The 23126-nt window shown below is 24.4% G+C and overlaps 1 protein-coding gene across 1 annotated transcript in view; it reads right to left on the bottom strand.

Annotated features, from left to right (window-relative positions):
- Positions 1-2310: 2310 nt before the first annotated feature.
- The window catches only part of LOC117176967 (regucalcin-like), an 86131-nt gene continuing 65315 nt past the window's right edge, over positions 2311-23126 (bottom strand). Inside the window, exons 2-6 of the mRNA XM_033367397.1 lie at positions 20886-21064; positions 17554-17766; positions 12911-13132; positions 12715-12827; positions 2311-2671 (exon numbers count right to left, since the gene is read on the bottom strand). Of these exons, the coding sequence (XP_033223288.1) occupies positions 2432-2671; positions 12715-12827; positions 12911-13132; positions 17554-17766; positions 20886-21064 (967 nt within the window). The 3' untranslated portion in view covers positions 2311-2431. The remainder of the gene's footprint in view (positions 2672-12714; positions 12828-12910; positions 13133-17553; positions 17767-20885; positions 21065-23126) is intronic.

The following is a 23126-nucleotide window of genomic DNA, read 5'->3' as shown; positions in this document are numbered from 1 at the left end:
TGTAAGCCCCAGCATATCCACCCTGTATATCTTCTAAGATGGTATAAAGAACCATCTGTCAAATTTTCAAAGTACTACTGTATTACGCGGGAAAACGTCTAAATTGATTGGACTAATTCGAAGTAATATAAATAAAGTTCACTCTTCAAATAAACTTTTTACATTTTTCATTTTAAATTTGTGCTCATTCTTTTATTAATTCCAAAAATTTAGAATTGACACCCATCAGAATCCTTTGAAATTCGTGAATATACTTTGGATTGCTTTTAAATCTCTTAAAATCTCGTGAAATTATGCAATCCCTGTTAAATTGGTCAAAATCCGTTAAAATTGCTTAAAATCTCTTAAACTCTTTGAATTATTTTGAAATCCCTTTGAATCTTCAAAATCCCATTAAAATCCTCTGAAATTATTCAAAATTCCTGAAGATTCTTTGCTACCTCTTAAAATCTTAAAAATCCTATAAAAATCTGTCAAAATTAAATGGAATTTTTAAAATTCCGTGAAATATTACGAAAAATTACGAGATCCCTTAAAACCTATGAAATTTCTTTATAATCCGTGCATATCTTTTTCGAATCTCTTGAAATCCTTTAAAATATATTAAAACCAATTAAAATTCCTCGAAATCCCTTAAAATTCTTAATAATATTCGGAAATCCTTTTAAATTCAGTGAAATTTTATGAAATTATATTTATTATTATATATTTATTCATTTATATACTTTGGAATCGTTTGAAATCTCTTAAAATCCCGTAAAATCATGGAAACCCCGTTACATTTATTAATTTTCTTTTCAAATTGCTTAAAATCTTTTAATCTCTTTTAAAATCCCTTTTAATCATTGAAATTCCATTAAAATCCTCTGAACTCCTTCAAAATTCCTGAAAATTCTTCGCTAGCTCTGGAAATATTAAAAATCCTATAAAAATCTTTTAAAATTTCTCAAAATTAGATGAAATTCCCTGAAATATAACGAGATCCCTTAAAACCCTTAAAGTTCCTATAAAGTGCATTGAAATCTTTAAAATATGTGCAAATATTTTTAGAATCTACAGTAATTCATTTAAATATATAAATTCCTCGAAATTCCTTAAAATCCTTAATACTATTCGGAAATCCTTGCAAATTCCGTGAAATTTTATGAAATGATAAAAAGACTTCCCATAAAATCTGAAAAATTTTCTGAAATCCATGTATATACTTTGGAATTTTTTGAAATCTCTTAAAATCCCGTAAGATCATGGAAACCATCTTAAATTTGTCAAAATCCGTTCAAATTTCTTAAAATCCTTTAAAATCTCATAAAAAATCCCTTCAGATCTTTGAAATGCAATTAAATAACTTCAAAATCCCGTAACTTCTTCTGAAATATTTCAAAATGTCTTAAAATCCTTTCAAATTATTTATGCATCTTGATCATTTTTAGACGAAGTTGAGATTTTCGCGAAATATAATCAGATGTAATTAAAATGTGTTGGTTATAAAAAGTCGAAGATTTTATTTTTTACAAACGGCAAACGGTTAAATGTATTATTTTTTTTACCGCAGATTCAAGTACTCGCAAAGTTATCATTTAGAGAAATGAGAATGTAATCTAATTTATAATAGAATCAGAGTTTAAAAATTTAATCAAGGTTGATGTTGGTCCAGAATTTTGTTTAGCTCTATTTTTTGTTTTACTTTCTCGAGACTTGGTTTCAAATGGGCTAAAATTTTTTTAAAAATTATGTTCCAAATTAAATTTAATCTGATTTTTTTCCCGTATCTATTACTCTGAAATTATTTTTGAAAATATGAAGAAGAAGAGAAGGTATCCTAACAAAATCCTTCTTTCTTCATTTTTAGTCTAAAGAAGTTTTGACAAAGTCTTCTTGCGCAAAGTTTCATTAATTGAAAATAATTTAGAAAATAATTTACTTGTCTGAAAAACAAATATTCTTAGGACTGGTAGAATCTGTTTTCATAAAAATAAGATTCAAATGGATGAATAAATTCGTGAAATAAGTAAAATTTTGAAAACTCAAAAACAAAAAACGCATAAGAGATACCTATGCTTCGTAATCAATTCTAAATTCGAATCAAGTTTTTTATATGAAAAAAAAATGAATTCAGATTAGTGTAATAATTTCGTAAGGCCCAATGGATACCATTTCTAGATAGCATTAGTTTATATTATTGCTCCAAGTGTCAAAGATTTGTGCAAATTTATCGTTCATGTAGTGTAAAGAAAATTGTTAGAATAGTCTCGTATAATTGTTTATTTATATTTTCCTGATATATGCGTAAAAATACAAATAAATGAAGAATTTAATACAAAAATGTAGTATTTTATTTTATTTCCATCATTTATTCCACTGAAATACAATTTTAATTTAATATATTTTTTTTAATTTTGCCACTTTAGCTTCATTTTCAATAATAGGATATTCATTCGTAATTATTGTTCAACTTGAATAAATGTGGAGGGAATCCTTTCACTCCAAGGTTTTTCAGTGCGAAAATTGGACCACCGTTTTCGTCAACAATTTTATCTGGAAAATCGTAGGTGGCTGTTGTTACGTATAAAATATCCAAGTTGGGACCGCCGAAAGCGACACTCGTTACCATCTTTACTGGGAAATCAATTTCTTTCAGGATATTGCCGCTTTTTGAATCCACGTGAAGTACCTCAAATTTTTTATTTATTTAGTTAAAAAAATTGTAATAATATATTTTAAGAGAAAAATGCTGTTTCTACACAAATATATTTACAAAATATTTTCTACATAGAATATATTTTACGTGTGATCAGAGTTATTGAGTTCCGAAGAATTTCCGTCAAGTATATGCTCAGCCTTTAAGCTTGAACGCAGAATTTATACAGCATTAAAGAATATTTAAAGCATTTATTGTTGAAACAAATATAGGGAAAACGATGTTTCTACACAATTTTATTCTACACAAAATATATTGTACACAAATATACTGATTATATTTTTTCTACACAAAATTTTATTAATATAAATTTTATTTTATTATTCATTTTATTATTTTTATAAGTTTTATTATTCTAAAACTTTATTGTGTTACTTCATATAGAGATGTATTCAAATGCAGAAAATAGTTTACTTCCAAGAAATCATTTCTGATACACTTCAAGAATATATTTTCTTACACTATTTCTGAAACAAAAATTGTTTTCGAAATTATTGTTATATAATCTTCATTTTTTTTAATTATTAAAGCACAAAATCGTACGCCTAGACGCTTTGAAAAATCGCACTCGCCTAGGATTGAACCCCTCCCTACCTAAACTACCTAAACTAGTGTGTCCTAACCGCGCGCTCTACCGACTTCGCTATCGAAGCACTTGGATCTTGGTGACAAAAGTTTGGGTAAGAATTTCAAGGCAGGGTCGTTCAAAGTCATATGGTAAGCCTCAACCAGCTTCAAACTAAAAGTTGTTGAACTCAACTTTAATTTACAATTTTTTATTTCGAAAAATTTTAGAATTGAAGTTTACTTATTTAAAAAAAGGCTCGATACTTTTTTTCTTAATATATTTTAAAATGTTTTAGAATATTTAAAAGTAATGAACAATAAATAAAAATTCTCCGTAGAATGCGCAGTTTTCAATTTATCCAACTCTTTTATTGTATATAATACTCTCTTACTTAATTTTTAATGCAAAATAACATTTCTTACACAATAATTTAAAATATTGGAAAAAGCGAAGTAAGTTTCACTTATTTAACAAGGCATTTGATACGTTTTGTTTTTAAATATTTAAAACGTTAAAAAACGATCCAAATGTAATAAATAATGCAGAAATGTTGCAAGTACAAAAATTTTTTAATAACATCAATGACAAAAAATTATGTTCTGCTATACGAAAATTTTCATAAATCGCACAGTTTTCAATTTATCGAATTCTTTTATCATCCTTTTTTTTACAAAAATTTGAATATGGAATTGCTTTCCTAAAATAACAATTTAAAATATGCAAAAAATAATTGAACTTTACTTATTTTACAAAGGGCTCAATGCTTTTTTTCTTTAAAAATTTAATGCGCTTAAAAACTTTCTAAAGTATATAAAAAATAAAAAAACTTTCAAGTTCAAAAACGCTTTAATAACCTCAGTGACGAATAAATATTTTCTGACTTTTAAAAACCTTTGTAAAACGCACAGTTTTCGATTTATTTAATTCTTTTATAATATTTTTTGACTCAGTTTTTAATTTAAAATAACAATTCCTAAAAAATAATTTTAAATCTGTAGATAAAATTGATCGCTAGATTAAATATTACCTATTCAAAAAAATGCTCGATACTTTATTTTTCTTTTAAATATAAAATACTTCGAAATCGGAAGAAACAAGAATTCTGTAAAGGAACCTTTAGTGCAAGAATTTGCTGGTTAAAAACGATCTCACGGTGGTCGACTGAAAAATATTTGTTTGCTTCCTTCTTGCATTCTCAATTATTTTATTTAAAAAATTTGTAAGTGTCAATTTTTTAATTGTTCCTTTATAAAATGAAATGCATCCTTAATAATCTTTTTAAAAATGTTACTGAATTCTTTTTTCTTAAATATTTTTCTTTAAAAACGCATACAATTTTGTTAAATTATAAAGAAAATGTAATAATTGTATTCTATATTGATGATTGCCAAAATGTTAACCATTTGTAGTCCAAGACATTTTCCATGATTAATGAATTCTTCGACTGAAAAACTGAATTTTACTAAGTTTTTCTAAATATACATACTAAGAATATTCGCATTAAATTTTCTATAATTCATAACATGTTAAAAGGAAATTTTCTATGATCATTGAATTCATTGACTGAAAGCCCTAATTTTGTTTATTTTATTTAAAAAAACCCAAATTTCTACTTAATTATTTAAAATAGCAACATTATATGCACGCTACAGTTCGCGGGAAGCATTGCATTGCTAATTAATAACATAAAAATATAAAACAAGATATTACCTATTTCAGATAGGAAGTAAGAATATAAAATTGAAAACTATTTAAAAAATTTCTGCCTAATAAAGGAATTTGTTTTTCATTAAGGAAAAATTAATTCTTTGAATTCGGCTAGATTACCATTTTGTTTCTAAAGTTAAAAAATCTGTTGCCTGAAACTCATTTAGTTTAAATTAGAATAACACATGATCATTTTGTATTTTCAAAACTATTTTTTTCACTAATAACATTCATGAATTTTGCCATTTCTGTGGTTTTAAAACTGCTATTATCGAACACGAAAATTTTGTGAAACCAAAATACAACTATGTTTTACAACTCTAAATTAAATTAGGTTCACATAACAAAATTTTTAACTTATGCAGTAAGAAGTAAATTAATTTAGACTAATATATTAATTTTCATAGTATGTGTGTTCTATGTGATTCTATCACATTCGTTTTAAATTAATAATTATTTGAAGAAAAATATTCAAGCATTGTTCTAAGAGAAATTACTTTTTCGCTGAATACATTCATTTTCTCGTCTCAAGAACATGAACCTTGTTTCAATTAAAATAGTATTGAAAATAAATATATGAATTTATTTGGATCAAGAAACATTTTGTTAGAGTTTTAGTTACTTATCATAAAAATATTATGTTCTTAATTCAATATTTTAATTAACTGGACGCAAATAAGTATAATGGAACAAATTAACTCAATAGTTTTTTTCTTAGAGTAAATATATTCTTGACTCAAATAGTTGTCCTGATTCTATTATTTTCTTGATTCAAGAAAATCGGTCCCCTGTAAAAAGAAAATACTTTTTTCTTCCAAGTAAAATCAGCCAAGTAAACTAGCCTCTTTAATTTAATGCAAAATTTTTTTCAGTGTACACAAAATTTTTTCTACACAGAATTTAATATTGTTAAATACTTTTATTTTTTTCCTTCTACATAGAAGACTTCCTACATATAATTTTATATTGTTTAATACAATTATTTTTTCCTACACAAAATATTTTCTACACAGAATTAAATAGTAATAACATTTTATTTTAATATTTCAATAAATGAATTGAAAGAACTGATTTATCAGTTATGACCTTAGTATTTATTAAATTATTTGAATGTATACTAATTCAAATGTATAGAAGTATTGTGCATTTTTAAACCAATTGTTAAAAAGAATCGTCTTAAAAATATAAATTTTACTTTTTATGAAAAATAATTTATTAGTTTCTTTACTCTTATTTTTCTAATTATTTCATTTTGATTTTATCAAATGAATTTTTACTTTCGTGTAGAAGATCAATCTTAAAAATAAATTTTCTATGGCTCTTACATATTTATCATCGCAAAAGTTGTCTTGAAAAAAATTCATATATACTAAAATTTTTCATCAAAAAATATACTTACAGTGATATTAAGTGTTGGTGATACAGGCGCTATAATATAAAAAACTGTAAACACCACTATCGCAATTAGATTGTCTAAAACCGAAAATAAATATTTTTTCAAAAGAGGCGAGATACGTAAAAACTCTAAAGTAGACTTAGTTAGGACTTTTCTTTACACATTAATAAAGAATTTTATGTACAAGGTTTAGAGACTATCTTCGTAATAAAACATTACTATTTAATTCTGTGTAGAAAATATTTTGTGTTGGAGTCAAATAATAGTAATAAACAATATAAAATTAGGTGTAGCAAATCTTCTGTGTAGAAAAAATGTTGTGTAGGAAAAATATAGCAGTATTAAATTCTGTGTATGAAATATTTTGTGTAGAAAATATTTTGTGCAGGAAAAAAATAAAAGTATTTAACAATATTAATTTCTGTGCTGGACAAGTTTTGTGTAGAAAAAGTTTTGTGCATAAAAAATATAACAGCATTGAATTATGTGTAGGAAATATTTTCTGTAGAAAAAGTTTTGTGTAGGAAAAATATGATTAGTATACTTGTGTACAATATATTTTGTGTAAAATAAAATTGTGTAGGAACAGCGTTTTCACAAAATAAATTTGTCTGAGAAAACTATAACAGTATTAAATTCTGCGTAGGAAACATTTTGTGCATAAAAAGTTTTGTGTAGGAAAAATATGATCAGTATACTTGTGTACAATATATTTTGTGTAGAAAAAAACTGGGTAGGAACGGGTGTAACCCACAAATATATATGATAATTAAAACATATATTAATTATATATATAATTACATTAAACATATAGTAATTCCAGAAAGTCGGGGAATATATCAGAGAAAACCTGACAGAGTTAAGAAATTTTTTATTCACTAAAGTTAAAGTTAATTTTATTATTCTGGTTGAAATTCGCAACTATTTGAGTGAAAATTATTCTGTTTTTGGTCAGGGATTCAAAATATACAAGAAATCAAATAGTTAAATTTTTACTTAGTAAAATAAATTTTCGACCAGAAAAGGAATGGATTTTCGCACAAAAGTTAAACTTTTACTTTTTAAACAATATTTGAATTTTCACATAAAGTACATTAATTTTAAACTATTTCCACTATTTTTTCAAAAATGTATATTTTTTATTGACAAGTCATCAGTGCGATTAAAAATTAATTTAATTAATTGAATCTTTGTTTCTTTTTAGTTAAAATTGATTTTTTTTACTGAAAATTTAATTCTATTTTTTGTAATAAAATCATTAAACAAAAAAAACGAGTTATCACTTAAATTAATTTATTTTCACTAAAAATATAAATTTTAAGGCAAAAATGAAATAGTTACATCTATAGATAAAAAAATTAATTTTTAATGAACAAGAAACGCTTTTTTAACAAAATATTTATTTTTTAACCCAAGAAATGAATTCTTAACAAAAAATAGAATAGTTAAATTTTCTACAAAAAATTGAATACTTAAAGTACATTCTTAACTAAAATGATAAATCTTCAACTAAAAAAAATAATTTATAAGCAAATACATGAATTTTTAACTAAAAAGGGATATTTTCTACTGAAAATAAAATACTTAAATTTCCAGTTAGAAAAATAAATTTTCAACTGCAGAAATTAGTTTTTAAGAATTTGGATAAATTTTCTACCAAATCAGATGAATTTCTAACAACATGCATGAGTTTTAAACTAAATATTTAAATTTTGTAAGGAATTTAAAAACAATTAATTTTCAAATTAAAAACATTATCTTAAACTAAATAATTAAATTTAAAGCAAAAATGGAATATTTATATCTTCAGTTGAAAAAATTAATTCTCAACTAAAAAAAAAGATTTTGCAGCCAAAGAAATTAATTGCTTATGACAGTGATACACTTGCAACAAAAAATATATAAATAAATATATTAACGAAGTAAATGAATTCTTAACAAAAAAAGAATAGGTATTTTTTTACATGAAACAGAACATTTTTTAATGAAAAAGATAACATTTCTGTCAAAAAAGGGAAATTTTATAGAAACAAAATTGAATAGTTAAAGTGAATTTTCTACCTGAAATGATAAATTTTCAATTAAAAAATTTAATTTTCAAACAAATACACGAATTTTTTAATAAAAAATAAAATTTCTACCAAATGCAAAATAATTACATTTTCAGACAGTAAAATAAATTTTCAACCAAATAAAAAAAGGAATTTTCAACAAAATAGTTCAAATTTTAAACGACAGAAATAATTTTTTAACCATGAAGATAAAGTTTGAACTATTTTTGCTGAAAATTCGTCTCTTTAGCAGAAAATTAATCTTCTGGACTAAAACATTCTTTTTTTTTGTGGAAATCCATCCTTTCTTTTTTAAAAATTTATCTTTTTGGTTGAAAATTCAACTGATTGGGTTAAAAATTGATCTTTATTTGTTTAAAACTTATCTTTTTCAGTTAAAAATTCAAATTCTTTGGTTCGAATATTAAAGTTTTGGGTAGAAAATTCGTTTATTTTGATTCTGAAAATTTAAAAATACAGTTGGAAATTGACTTTCTTTGTTAAAAATAAGAATTTTTGGGATGATATTTTAATGTAATTTTTTTAAATTCCTTTTTCTGGATTACCGATTAGTTTTCCTGAAAATTCGTACACTTTCAATTAAAGAAATGAATTCTTAACGAAAAATAAAATAGTTAAATTTTCTACAAAACAAAACATTTTTTTAACAAAAAAGATTACATTAATATCGTAAAAAGGATAGTTTCCCACGAAAATGGAATGTTTAAAGTAAATTTTCCACTGAAATGATAAATCTTTACTTGCAAAAATTTAATTTTCAACCAAATGGTATAATTTTCAACAAACAAGATAAAATTTCTATAAAAAAAGATAATGTTTCGACAAAAAGTCAGTTACATTTTCAGTAAAAAAAATTAATTCTAAATAAAAAAAACTGATTTTCAACCAAAAAATCAATTTCGAACCAATAGGATGAATTTTATAATTAAATTATACGAATTTTTAACAACTTCCATACATTTTCAACCAAATATTTGGATTTTTAAAGGATTTTTCAACCAAAAAGAAGAGTTAGTGATCAAGAAGCTTAAATATTCTCCTAAAAATTCGAATTTTTATTAAAATATAGTAATTTTGAACCAAATATTTGTACCAAATATGTGTGAGTTCAATTTTCAGTTAAAATGATTAATTTTACACTGGAAAACATAATTTTCAACGGAAGAATGAAATTTTAAACCAAAAAAAAAATGTTTTTTAGGGTGGCCGTTTTAATCAACGAAATAAATTCCCGGATTTTTTCCTGTTCGCAAACATTTTTCGCGGTAAATGAAATTAAAAAATGGAACTGTAAAGCTAAAAAATTTTCCACTTTAGGTGATAAAAACTGAGCTGCAAATGAAAGTACTCAAAGTGGAACTGTTAAATTTTTAATTTTTATGATTGAAACCTAAAAGTTTTTAAATAAAATGTTTTGTATTTAAATGTTTAATAATTGACGCGTATAAAATTTAAGGTACTAATATTTTTGATTAAAAAAAATATAAATCCACGTTATTATTTTCAATGCAGTAAATTAAACAATTAATCAATGAACTTAAAAATGTTCAAAATTATATATTTTTAAGTAATGTTAAACTAGGAACATTAAGTATTAAAGAATCGCGAAATTTTTAACTGTACACTTCTTAAATTAGAAATTCTATTATTTGCTTTTTAAATAGTGAAATATGAGTAATTTTAAGAGATACGTAGACGTTTTGAAAAGATTCTGTAAAACTTGAAATGATAGCCTAATATAAAACAAAATGTAGATTTTCGAAAATTGAAAATTATTCTTTATTCTGAAAAATTATTTAAACAGAATATTCAAAAAGATTTCAAGAGGAAAATTTGTATTCAGTTTAAAATATATTCAGAAGTTCTAAACACTTTTTTCACAAACCTCGTTTAAATTACTTGATATTATTTTAAGTTTTATATTAATTTTGAATCTTTTTAAAACTTCTGAATATTTATTAAAATTACTCATATTTTTGTACAAATAATACGTGTTCAATTATTATTTATACATCAAAATTCAACAATTTCGCTTACAAATTAAACATTTTATTAAGTATAAAAATAAAAAATGTGACGTTAAAATGTTAAAAGCTTTTCGAAATTTTAACAATTCAAAGCTTTCTATTGCAAACAATTAGGTTTCAAATTGTTTATTTTTAAATATTTAGCTTCAATTTAGTCTTCTTAAATTACAAGCCAAATATTGCTAAATATTAAATAATTATCCTTTTTCTTAATCATACATTTTTTAATTAAATAGGTTAAAAATTGAATAATTTAGACTAAAACAATATTTTTAATTCAATAAAAGCCTTTAATTACGAATTAATTTAGAATCTGGAAATTCTTTAACTTTCAACGGATATAGAACCGTTTTGTCAAATCAATTATTTTTCAGTTTTTGGTACTCAAAGTACAGATCCATTTTTTAAATTATTTATTTTTATTTACAGTTGATAAAATAAAACTAATTTTATCAAATATTTTCAACTTTAAACATTTTTAATTTTTAATTGTTCAAGTCTTCAAGACTGAAGGTTAAAATTCTTTAAATTAATAATATAAGCTTAGAAATAAAAATCTAAAATAGAGAATTTTCCAGGTAACGATTTTCGATTTATGCATTATAAACTGAATGATATCATAATTGAACAAGATATCAATTGAACTATTTATTTTAAAAACTGTTGGAATCGAACTTGGACAGGTTTTTCTTCTAAAAATTTGTAAAATTCCTGGTCATTTCGCGGTTTTTCCAGGTCTCAGAAAATTCCCCGTCATATCCCGGTTTTTTCGGTTTCCCGGTTCAGCAGCCACCCTAATTTTAAGGAAACTTTCTAAAATTTGCATGATAATTTTTTATCTTTTTGAAACTCCTACATATCTCTTAAAATTACTCCAATTTTTTCTACAAATGTTCATTCGTAAATTATACAAAAAAGTTTAAAAATTTCACTCACAAATTAAGCGTTTTTCAAATTCAACAATGAAAATTGTAACGTTCAAAGTTTAAAGGCTCTTCGATATTTCAACGATTCCAGGCTTTCTATGTTAAACAATTTAGTTGAAGATTCTTTACTTTTAAACATTAGGTTTCAATTTACTTGTCTTAAATAAAAATTCAGGTATTGCTAAATATTCAATAATTGATCTTTTTTTTAATTAAAAATTTCACATTGAATGGGTTAAAAATGGAATCTTTTGGACTGTAACAATATTTTAAATATAATAATATCCTTTAATTAAGAATATATTATTATGAAGTTATTTTTAAGTTGAAAATAGTTTATAAACTTTCAGCCACACGTTCCCATTTGTTTAATGACAAAGACTTTTAAATTAAAACCGTTTAAGTTTTAGCGTTAAAACCTGAAAATTCTTAAATTTTGAACTGATTTAAAATCGTTTTGTCAAAATTTTTTTGTTATATTTTTATTACTTGAAGCACAGATAAAACAATTATTTATTTATTAAATAAAAATATTTTTCATCAAAAACTTTCAACATCAAAGGCTTTTATTTTTTATTTGTTCGAGTCTTTATGAAAGCATTTAAAAATTCTTTAAATTAAAAATTTAAGCTTAAAAATAAAAATTTTAAATGGAAAATTTTTAATGTAAAAAAATTTTGATTCACGCATTGTAAGCTAATTAATAGCATAATTGAAAAACATAACAATTCAACTAATTATTTTTAAACTGTTGAAATCGAACGTGGACAGATTTTTATGCTACAAATTTGTGTCATTTCCCGGTTTCCCTTCCAACTAATTAGTTGAATTTTTAACCAAAAAATATTAACTTTTAACAAAATAGTTTGAACCCTCAACTGAAAGAGATTATTTTTCTAATTAATAGTTGCGATTTTTAACCATAATAATCAAATTAACTAGAACATTAGTTTTTCGAAAATTCTCTAACTCTATCAGGTTTTCCCTGACACAAAAATTATGTGATAATTATGATATATACTATTTTTAAACAATAAATCATCCTTTTTAGCGGAAAATTTAACGACATATATAGTTGAGAGTTGATGTAATTTGTTGAAAAATCATCGCTTAGATAACAAATTAATTTTTGTTATTTTAATATTCAACTATTTAATTAAAAATTGATCTATATTTTGGTGAAAATACAATATTCGCCTGAAAAGTTATAAATATGAAGCCTTTTGTATTTAATTTAATATATTATGTCTACAATGGATTTGTTTAGGAACAGCATTTTTCTATAGATTTAATTAAATTAATAATTAATTGTTTACTCACTTTAGATCCATGAACTAAAGCAACCCAGAGGTTTCCATCAGTGTCGATTGTCATGCCATCCGGATCTCCTATAAATCCTTTTTCCTTAACATCAACAAGGACTCTTTTATTCGCTGAAAAGGAGGGAAGTTTAAAAAATTTAATTCGTTAAATTCCAGTGGTTTTTTTTTCACAATAAATATCTTGTCTTCCTTACTGATGTTTGAAGAAGATATATCAAAATCGTAGGTGAAAACTTTATCTGTCAGGGTATCTGTATAATAAAATACTTTATTGTCCTTCTGCCAGTCTAAGCCATTGCTTATGGAAACTGAAGAGATTTTTGTTTCAATATTCAATTTTCCATTTACATCATCTTCTACAAGGTAGAGAGTTCCCACTTTTGGTATATTTTTATGTTTAAGCTGACACATCGTTCCTGAAATTTTCGATAAACTGAGGTTGAAGGTAATTGAGGAGTTCTGGACAAGAAGGCGACAGGCGCTCGAGAACGAGTAAAAATATTGTCCAGGCTGTGACGTCAGGTATCAAAAGTGAAATTAAAAATTTGAAAAAACCAAAAATATAGTTAGGTAGCTCTTGAAAAATGAACCTGTGCCTCCATTTACAGTTTTTCTCTCGGGCTGCAAATTTTCCAGTAAATAAATAAAAACTGACTTTTTTTTTAATTGAAAAAACCATTTTTTTCACATTCAACTCGCCGCAAGTAATTTGTTTATCAACTAATTAACAATTTTCTTTTTGAATTTTATTCGTGACGCTCTAGCGGAGGCTACAGTGTTCGAAAAGGGTCAAAAGTTAATTTCTAATGGTTTTTTTTTAATCCGAATGAAAAACCACGTTTTTAGACTTTTTCATTAAAAAAGTGGGCGAGGAAGTTTGAGCTACGACAAACTTCAAGCGAACGAATTTTCCGCCAATGTACTGTCCAGCTTTTTGGAAAATCTCAATTCGATTTGATTTTTAGTTCCATAATTACAGCGAGTTAATTACGAGCTCGCGACGCGACACCACATGATTTTTTAGGGGACGCCGCCTGAAGCCTGAAACATTGTTCTTGCCCATCCTTTGATTTGTCCACTCGCTCGCACTAGTCAGTGTTCCGGCGGCGTCCCCTAAAAATCCTGTGGTGTCACGTCGCGAGCTCGTAATAAACTCGTTGTAATTATGGAACTAAAAATCAAATCGAATTGAGATTTTCCAAAAAGTTGGCCAATACATTGGCGGAAAATTCGTTTGCTTGAAGTTTGTCATAGCTCAAACTTCCTCGCTCACTTTTTTAATGTAAAAGTCTAAAAACGTGGTTTTTCATTCGGATTAAAAAAAACATTAGAAATTAACTTTTGACCCTTATTGGACACTGTAGCCTCCGCTAGAGTGCCACGAACAAAACTTAAAAAGAAACTTGTTAATTAGTTGATAAACGAATTACTTACGGCGAGTTGAAAGTGAAAAAACCTGGTTTTTCCAATTAAAAAAAAGCTTACTTTTTTATTTATTTACTGGAAAATTTGCAGCCCGAGAGAAAAACTGTAAATGGAGACTCAGGTTCATTTTTCAAGAGCTATCTAACTATATTTTTGGTTTTTTCAAATTTCGAATTTCACTTTTGATACCTGACGTCACAGCCTGGACAATTCTTTTACTCGTTCTCGAGCGCCTGTCGCCTTCTTGTCCAGAACTCCTGAATTTTATTACTTTCTTAAAAATACAGCAATTTTGTTAGACATTATTTTCGGTTAAGAATTCACATGTGCTGGGAAAAAAATTTTCTTTTCAATTTAAACGATCAACTATATTATTAAAAAGTTCAACTATTTGTTTGAAAATTAACTTTTTTGTAGAAAATTAATATTTTTGGTTCGAAAATTTGTGAATTCCATTTTTGATTAAATATTCCAGTATTTTCTTGATTTTTTAAAAATAAAAACCTGATCTGTTCAATTGAAAATATAATTATTTATTCCAATTCTGTTGGAAATGTATCTTTTTCAATTGAAAATTCAACTAATTTGTTTGAAATTCAACTGTTTAAGAGCGAATTAATCTTTTTGGTTAAAATTTTGTTGTTGATGGTTAAACTACTTGGTAGAAAATAAACCAATTTTTTCTTAAACCCGTCGTTTTCTAAAAACTCAATCTTTTCAAATTAACATAAAATTATTCCATTTTTGGTTGAACACAGATTTTGTTTTAGTTTAAAATTCAACTATTTGGTTCGAAATTCATGTATTTTTTTGACTAATGCCTTTTTAAAATTGTTTCAATTATACCACCTTTGGTGTAAAATCGATATTTTTAGCCTTTTTTGATTGAAAACTCAACTTATTGGGCTAAAAATTGATTTTTATTTGTTAAAAATTGATCTTTTTTAGTTAAAAAATCATTTTTTGTTTTGAATATTGAATTTTACTTGTAGAAAATTTGTTTATTTTGATTCTGAACTTTTAAAAATTGAGTTAGAAATTGACCTTTTTGTACGAAACTCGTACTTTTGGGTTGATACTGAACTGTTATTTTTTGAAATTCCTCTTTTTGGATTACGGATTAAATTAGTTTTCCTGAAAATTCGTATACTTTAGTTTAAATAAACTATTTTTAAATGATAATTAAAATATTTTTTAGTGGAAATATCAACTATTACACTTTATTTTGAGAATTAATTTTTTTAGTTAAAAATGAAGGTTTTTTTGTTGTTGTTAAAAATTATATTTTCTAAAATTAAACATTTTGAATAATATTTTATTTTTTTCTTTATTGACGGAGAAATCTTTCTTGTTAAAGATTTAACTTTTTGGTTGAAAATTTAATTTTTTTGTTAAAAATTTCTTCCCTTTTTTTGAAAATGATTTAAATTTGAAATTTAATTATTCCATTTTAGGTTTAAAATTTATATTTTAAATTTGAAAACTGATCTACGTTGCTGAAAATATCATCTCTTTTGTAGAAAATTAATCTTCTTGGTTGAAATTTTCTTTTTTTGTGAAAATCCATTCATATTGATTAGAAATTCAACTTTTTGGTTCAAAATTCAACTTATTGGGTAGAAAATTGATTTTTATTTGTTTAAAATTGATCTTTTTCAGTTAGAAATTCATTTTTTGTTAAAAAATCGTCTCTTTTGGTTTAAATATGTAACTTTTTTGTAAAAAATTGGTTTATTTTGGCTCTGAAATGAAAAAATTTGGTAGGAAATTTAATTTTTGGTTCAAACTCCGTATTTTTGGTTTGATACTCAACTCTTATTTGTTTAAATTCCTTATTTTGGATTACGGATTAAATTAGTTTTCCTGTAAACTCTTATACTTTATTTTAAATAAATTGTTTTTGATTGGAAATTAAAATATTATTCAATGGAAATATCAACTATTCTACTTTATTTCGAAAATCAATTTTTTAAATTTAGAAATCCGTTTTTATTTTCTGTTAAAAATAAAGATTTATTTAAAAATTAAGATTTATCCCCTTAGTTGAGAATTTAACTATTTTGTTTAAAATTCCTTCTTTTTTTAAAAAATTTTTTCAATTGAAAATTTAATTATTTATGGTTTCAAATTGATATTTTTAATTTTAAAACTGATCTATGTTGCTGAAAAAGCATTTTTTTGAGAAAATTAATCTTCTTGGTTGAAACATTCTTTTTTTGTGGAAATCCATTCATTTTTATTAAAAACTTCATTTTTCGTTCGAAAATTCAACTTATGGGTAGAAAATGGATCTTTATTTGCTCAAAATTAATTTTTTTTAAATTCGTTTTTTTTGTTTCAATATTTTTTGTTTAAAATCCGTATTTTTTAGTTGATATTTAACTGTTATTTTTTTTTAATTCCTCTTTTTGGATTACGGATGAAATTAGTTTTCCTCTAAACTCGTACACTTTAGTTAAAATAAAATGTTTTTCATTGGAAATTAAAATATTTTTCAGTGGAAATATCAACTATTAAACTTTAGTTTCAGAATTAATTTTTTTAGTTAAAAATCGTTTTTGTTTTTTGTTAAAAATTAATTATTCTAAAATAATGATTTTCAATTATATTTTTGTTTTCTTTATTGGCTGAGAAATCTTTCATGTTTGAAAATTCAAATAGTTCGTTGGAAATTTCTATTTTAGGTTTAAAAATAATCTTCGCGTTAAGAATTCAATTTTTAGATTAAAGATTTATCATTAGGTTTAAAATTTATATTTTTAATTTGAAAACTGATCGATTTTGCTGAAAATTCGTCTGTTGCAGAAAATTAATCTTCTGGGTTGAAGCATTCTTTTTTGGGAAATCCATACGTTTTTGTTAAAAATTTGACTTTTTGATTAAAAATTCAACTTATTGGGTTGAAAATAGATCTTTTTTATTTGAAAATTGATCTTTTTAAATTGAAAATTCATTTTTCATTTAAAATCTCGTCTTTTTTGGTTTGAATATTGAACTTTTTGTAGAAAAATAGTTTATTTTGACTCTGAACGTAAACAAAATTTGTTTAGAATGAACTTTTTTGTTCAAAATCCGTATTTTTGGCTTGATACATAACTGTTTTTTAAGATTCCTCTTTTTGGACTGCGGATTCAATGAGTTTTCTTAAAAATTTGTATATTTTGGTTTAAATAAACCCGTTTTGATTGGTAATTAGAGTTTTTTTATTGGACATTTCAACTATTACACTTTATTTTGAGGACTATTTTTTTTAGTTGAATGCAATACGTCTAAGTGAAAATTTTTGCAGATTAATCATTTTTTCCGTATACATTTTTTCGATATAAGATCTTTCAATCCTGAATTATTTAGAATCTGTTCTAATTTTTCCAAAAGGAATTAAATTGAATATTAATAAAATCAAATTAATTACCTGCCCACAATCTTCCAAGGGCGTCGACCTTTCCATCATTAAATCTGTAGCCTTTTTCACCCTTTTCCATATCATTTAATAATACTTTAATTTCAGGATTATCATTATTACTTTCACCATCCCAAGTAACTAATGCAATATCGGTACCAGATCCTACAAGTAATTTGCCAGGAGTGTCCTTGATTGTTGATACTACGCTGACGGGACCATTCTCTTTAAGTTTGAATATTTATGATTTTTATCTTTTTTATTTTGATATTTTTTCTTTGAATTCTTTCAGGTTTACCATTTTTTTCCAAATAGCAAGTCTTATTATTTATACAATTAAAGAAAAAGTTCTTGGACAATTTACAAATTCGGGAAAACCGCGAAATTGGCGGGAATTTGATCCAGTTTGACTAGTCTAATTCCAAGGGAATTTTTCAAAAGAAATGTAATTTTAAATTTAGGACAGGAAATTTTTAAAACATTTATAACTCTGAATTGGGAAAGATTAATTATATAATTATAATTAAATTATAATTCTTTAAAGAATCATAGTTTTGTATTTGGACATGGAATTTCAATAAAGAAATATAATTTTTAATTTGGAACAGGAAACTGAAAATTAATTATAATTTTGTCTTGGACCAGGTACTTTTTGACATAAACGGGAATTTTTGAAATTAATTTTTATTCTGATTTATAAAAATAAAGTTTACAAAAACTTCATTGTTTTTTGAAAATTAAAATTTGCCATAATTGGAAGCTTCCTTCTTCCTAATTTTGGGAAAAAGCAGTTTTGATATTTCTGAATTATAATTGAAAATATTTAAAGAAACTTAATTTTGACTTGAAACAGGGAATTTTTTTAATTAAATTATATTTTGATTTACAAAAAGAGAAAGCACCAAAAATAACCCTATTCCAAGTCAGAATTTGTCAAAATTTTTAGAATTCTTTATTCTAAATCATAATTTGTTTAAATTTAAAAATTCTTTTTTTTTGCAAATAAGGACTATTTTGCTTTTATTTTTATTTGGAAAAGGAAAATTCACAAAAACAATCCCCGTGCCAAGTCAGAATTCATTAGATTTTAACAATTTTTTGTTCGAAAAGAGAATTTTCTGGAATATAAGAATTTTTTTTAAAATAAAAATTGGCCAGAAATTGAAAATTTCCATCAGATAAATTTGAGAAAAAGGGATAAATGAATATAATTGTGAGGTGGAACAGATAATTTCCGTAAAGAATTACAAATTTGGTGTTGGTACAGACAATTTTCAAACATTTTTTTTACAAGTTCTTTTAAGTTAGAATTCGACAGATGACGACCACTTCTTATTTAAAATGAAAATTTGTTTAAATATAAGCATTATTTTTTTTACAAATAAAAATTTGTCAAAATTAGAATCTTCCTCTCTTCAAATTAAAAAAATTCAAAAATAAAAATAAGTTATATTTCTGAATTATAATTAAAAATGTAAATCTGACTTGGAACCGGAAATTTATAAAAATGTAATTCTGATTTATAAAAATTCCATCTCTATATATCTGTATAATAATAAAAAGTGTTGTAAATATACATAATTTTTAAATGGAACAGGCAATTTTTGATAAGAACTTTAATTTTGATTTAGAAAAAGGAAATTTAAAAAAAATTCCTGCTCCGAGACCGAATTTTTCACAATTTAAAACTTCTTCCAAATTTTGAAAAAAGGGAGTTACTATATTTCTGAACTATAATAAAAAAATTTCTATAAATAAGTCTTAATTCTGATTTATGAAAAAAAGAATTTACGAAAATAATCCTTGTTCCAAGTCATAATTCGTCAGATTTTGAAAATTTATTTTTGAAAATGAGAATTTTTTTTAATATAAAAATTTTTTTGCAAATAAAAATTTGTCAGAATTGAAAACTTTCGTCTTTCAAATTTTAGAAAAAAACATTCACTATATTTTAAAAGTTTAATTTAAAATCTTGTGGATATAGTTTGGTCTTGGAAAAGGAAATTTTTTAAATAAATTTTAATTCTCATTTTTAATTTCCATTCCAAGTCGTAATTCGTTAAATTTGGAAAATTCCTTGTTTGAGATTAGAATTTTCTGTATTATGAGAATAATTTTTCTTTTTAAATAAAAATTGGCCAGAAACGGAAAATTCCCATCTTATCAATTTTAGAAAAAGAAATAGATAAATCTAATTCTGAGATAAAACAGAGAATTTCCGTAAAGAGTTAAAATTTTGATTTTGAGATAACTTCCAAACGTTTGTTTACAGCTTGCTCTTTCAAGATAGAATTTGTTGTATTTCGACCATTCCTTGTTGAATATGAAAATTTGTTTACATATAAGCATTATTTTTTTTACAAATAAAAATTTGTGAGAATTATAAACTTCCTCTTTTCAAATTAAAAAAAGAAGTTATATTTCTGAATTCTAATTGAAAATGTAAATAAATATAATCCTAACTTAAAAGAGTGAATCAAAAATATAAATGTAATTCTGATTTATAAAACGGGAATTTAAACAATCTTTCTCTATTCCAAGTTAAAATTGATCAAATTTATTAAATTCCTCATACCAAATCAGAATTAGAATTTAAAAAATTCTTTTTCTGTATAAAAAAACTTGTCAGATTAAAAAAATTACCTCTCTATATTTCTGAATAATAATAAAAAAATGTTGTAAATAAATATATTTTTAACTTGGCACTGGAAATTTTTGAAAAGAATTTTAATTCTGATTTAGAAAAAGGAAATTAAAAAAAAACCTTTTTCCACGTCCGAATTCGTCACAATTTAAAACTTCTTCCAAATTTTGGAAAAAGGGAGTTGCTATTTTTCGGAATTATAATAGAAAATTTCCAATAAATGTATTTTAATTTTGATTTATGAATAAAGGAATTTGCAAAAATAATCCTTCTTGCAAGTCGTAATTCATCATATTTTGAAAATTCCTTGTTCAAAATGAGAATTTTTAAAAAAATTATAAAAATAATTTTTATCCCAGAAAAAAATTTTTCATGTTTGGAAACTTTTCTCTTTTAAATTTTAGAAACAGATAACCATTAAATTTTTAAATTACAATTGAAAATGCTGTGAATATAGTTCGGACTTTGAAAAAGGAATTTTATCAATTATTTTTGTTTTGATTTAAGAGAAGGGAATTAAAAAAATCTGTGATTAAAATCAGAACTCAAATTTTTTCACAAAATTCTCTGTTCCTGATCAGAATAGTACATCTGATGAATAAAAATGATCCGAAATTCGAAATCAAAATTATAATTCTTTGCGAAAATTCCTAAATTAAAAAATAATTAATATTGCTTGTTTTCATATTTATCTACATACTTATGTACGCATGAAAGATTTCTCCTGTCGCTGGATTGTAACTATAAATAAGTTGCTTCCAAATTTGGACAAAGTAAAGCTTCTGAGTTCTCACATCCCAATGAGGACCTTCTGAAAGCCCACGAACGTGAACAACTTCCTCGGGTGAGATCTTCTGATCATTGCCAGATTTTTTGGAACTGTAAAAATAAATAAAGCAGTTATTATTACACCACTTTTAAGGAATTAAAAAATACAATTTTAACTTTCTTTTAAACCTAACTTCACAAAGTTTAGTCTTTCAGGTGAATATTGAAAACAAAATACACAATTTTAAACCAATTAACCGCAGATTTTCCACGAAAGAAGGGAAATAATTGTTTAAAAATAAAATCTATGTGAATATTTATAATTATATTAAATGTAATTTGAAACACTATAATTGTCTCATTTTTTCAATAAAAATATTGCGCTTTCAACAAAATAGATGAATTTTTAACCAAATAGTTCAATTTTTTACTAAAAAGATGAATTTTCAACCAAGCAAGATACTAAAAAATATCAATTTTCTAACAAAACTTGAATCGTAATTTTTTTAGTGAAAACCTGTATTTTTAGCAAAAAAAAACTAGTTTTCAATGAAATAATTACATTTGTAAACAAAGAAATAAATGATAAACCAAAAGGATTGGTTTTTAATAAAGTTGTTTAATTTTTTACCAATTTTTTAACCCGATTAATTTTAATTGAAAAGATGCATTAAAAAAAAATTAACCGAATGAGATAAGCTTTCAAACCAAAAAGACGAATTTTCAATTAAAAAATAGAAATTTTCTAACAGAACCGAAATACTAATAGAAAGCAAAAAAAATTTCAACAAAATAGTAAAATCCTCAACCAAAACCGATTAACTTTAATCAAAGAGTTGTTTAATTACAAAAATTTTTAATCTCCACGCAAAGAGATGAATTTTCAATTAAAGAGTTAAATTTTGAACCAAAAGATATTTTTTGGTTAAGAAAAAATAAGACCGCCATCTAAATTTTCAATTGTCGAACAATAAAAGTTAACTTTCAAACAAATAGTTGAATTTTCAACCCAAAGAGTCGAATTTTCAACAAAAAACATTTTATTTTTCAACCAAAAAGAATAAGCTGTTAAAATTTTTTTTGTATTTTCATAGAAATAATTGAATTCAAAAAATTTCATTTTTAATAGAAAAAAATTTGTTTCTACCATAATAGATGAATATGTAACAAATGAGTTGAATTTTCAAACAAAAAGGATGACTTTGTAACAAAATTGTTGGGTTTTTATGAAAATTATTAAATTTTCAACCAAACTGGTGCATTTCAACCAATAAGATCCAATTTCTATCCAAAGAAATGAATTTTATTTTTTAGCCAGGATAGAAAAAAAATGTCATCAAAGTTGTTGAATCGTCTTCAATAAAAGTAGTGAGGAACAACTATGGGCTGCTCGCCGGTCTACCCCCACTCCTCGGCCGTCTGTCCAGACTAGCGCCTTCCCCCTTCACTACGCCGCGAGGTCATTGACCCTGACGCTTGAAGAAGTTTCGTAGACTGGTTGGCGCCACATTTAAAGGTTTACTTATGGTTTCTTAGATTTAAGACTATTGATGAAAGAACAATTTAGTTATATGATTCTACTTTAATGGCTTTAATTATAAAACAATAAATAGGAAAATCTAAAAACGAAATCAAAATAAGAGTAAAATGAATAATTAAATATTTACATACATTTTTATATGCAGTGAGTTAATCAAAAAGTAGAAAGATAAATAAAGATAGAGAGACTACATTTAATAATGAGATAATAAATATTAATATATATTACGAGATATATATTATATATTAATATAAATCGATAAAATATTTGTGGCTAAATTTCCTCTCGCTGAAGAGCCCTGCACTAGAAAAATGTGTTCGCTTAAATTCTAATAATAGAAGTTAAGGAGGTGTGAAAGAGGAAATTTCTAGGAATTGCTTGTTAGTATCAGTATGCATTTTTAAATGTCTGTCTGATGCAATATTATAAAGTCGCATTTATGACTTCGCAGTTTTAAACTAATGCGAAAATAATAGTTATATGTGATTTTACTTTCATTACTTCAATTAAAAATTAAAAAAAACAGAAGAATATACCAGGTGTATACATATGAAACCGGTATTTTTTCAAGAAAAAAACACATTTATTTCAAGAGAATGATAACAAATATTTTATTCAAAGTATTCGCCCTCG

Source organism: Belonocnema kinseyi, chromosome 7 (assembly GCF_010883055.1).
Source record: "Belonocnema kinseyi isolate 2016_QV_RU_SX_M_011 chromosome 7, B_treatae_v1, whole genome shotgun sequence".
In the NCBI taxonomy this organism is placed as follows: domain Eukaryota; kingdom Metazoa; phylum Arthropoda; class Insecta; order Hymenoptera; family Cynipidae; genus Belonocnema; species Belonocnema kinseyi.
The sequence above is the reverse complement of the archived record's forward strand: the minus strand, read 5'-3'. Positions and strand labels throughout refer to the sequence as shown.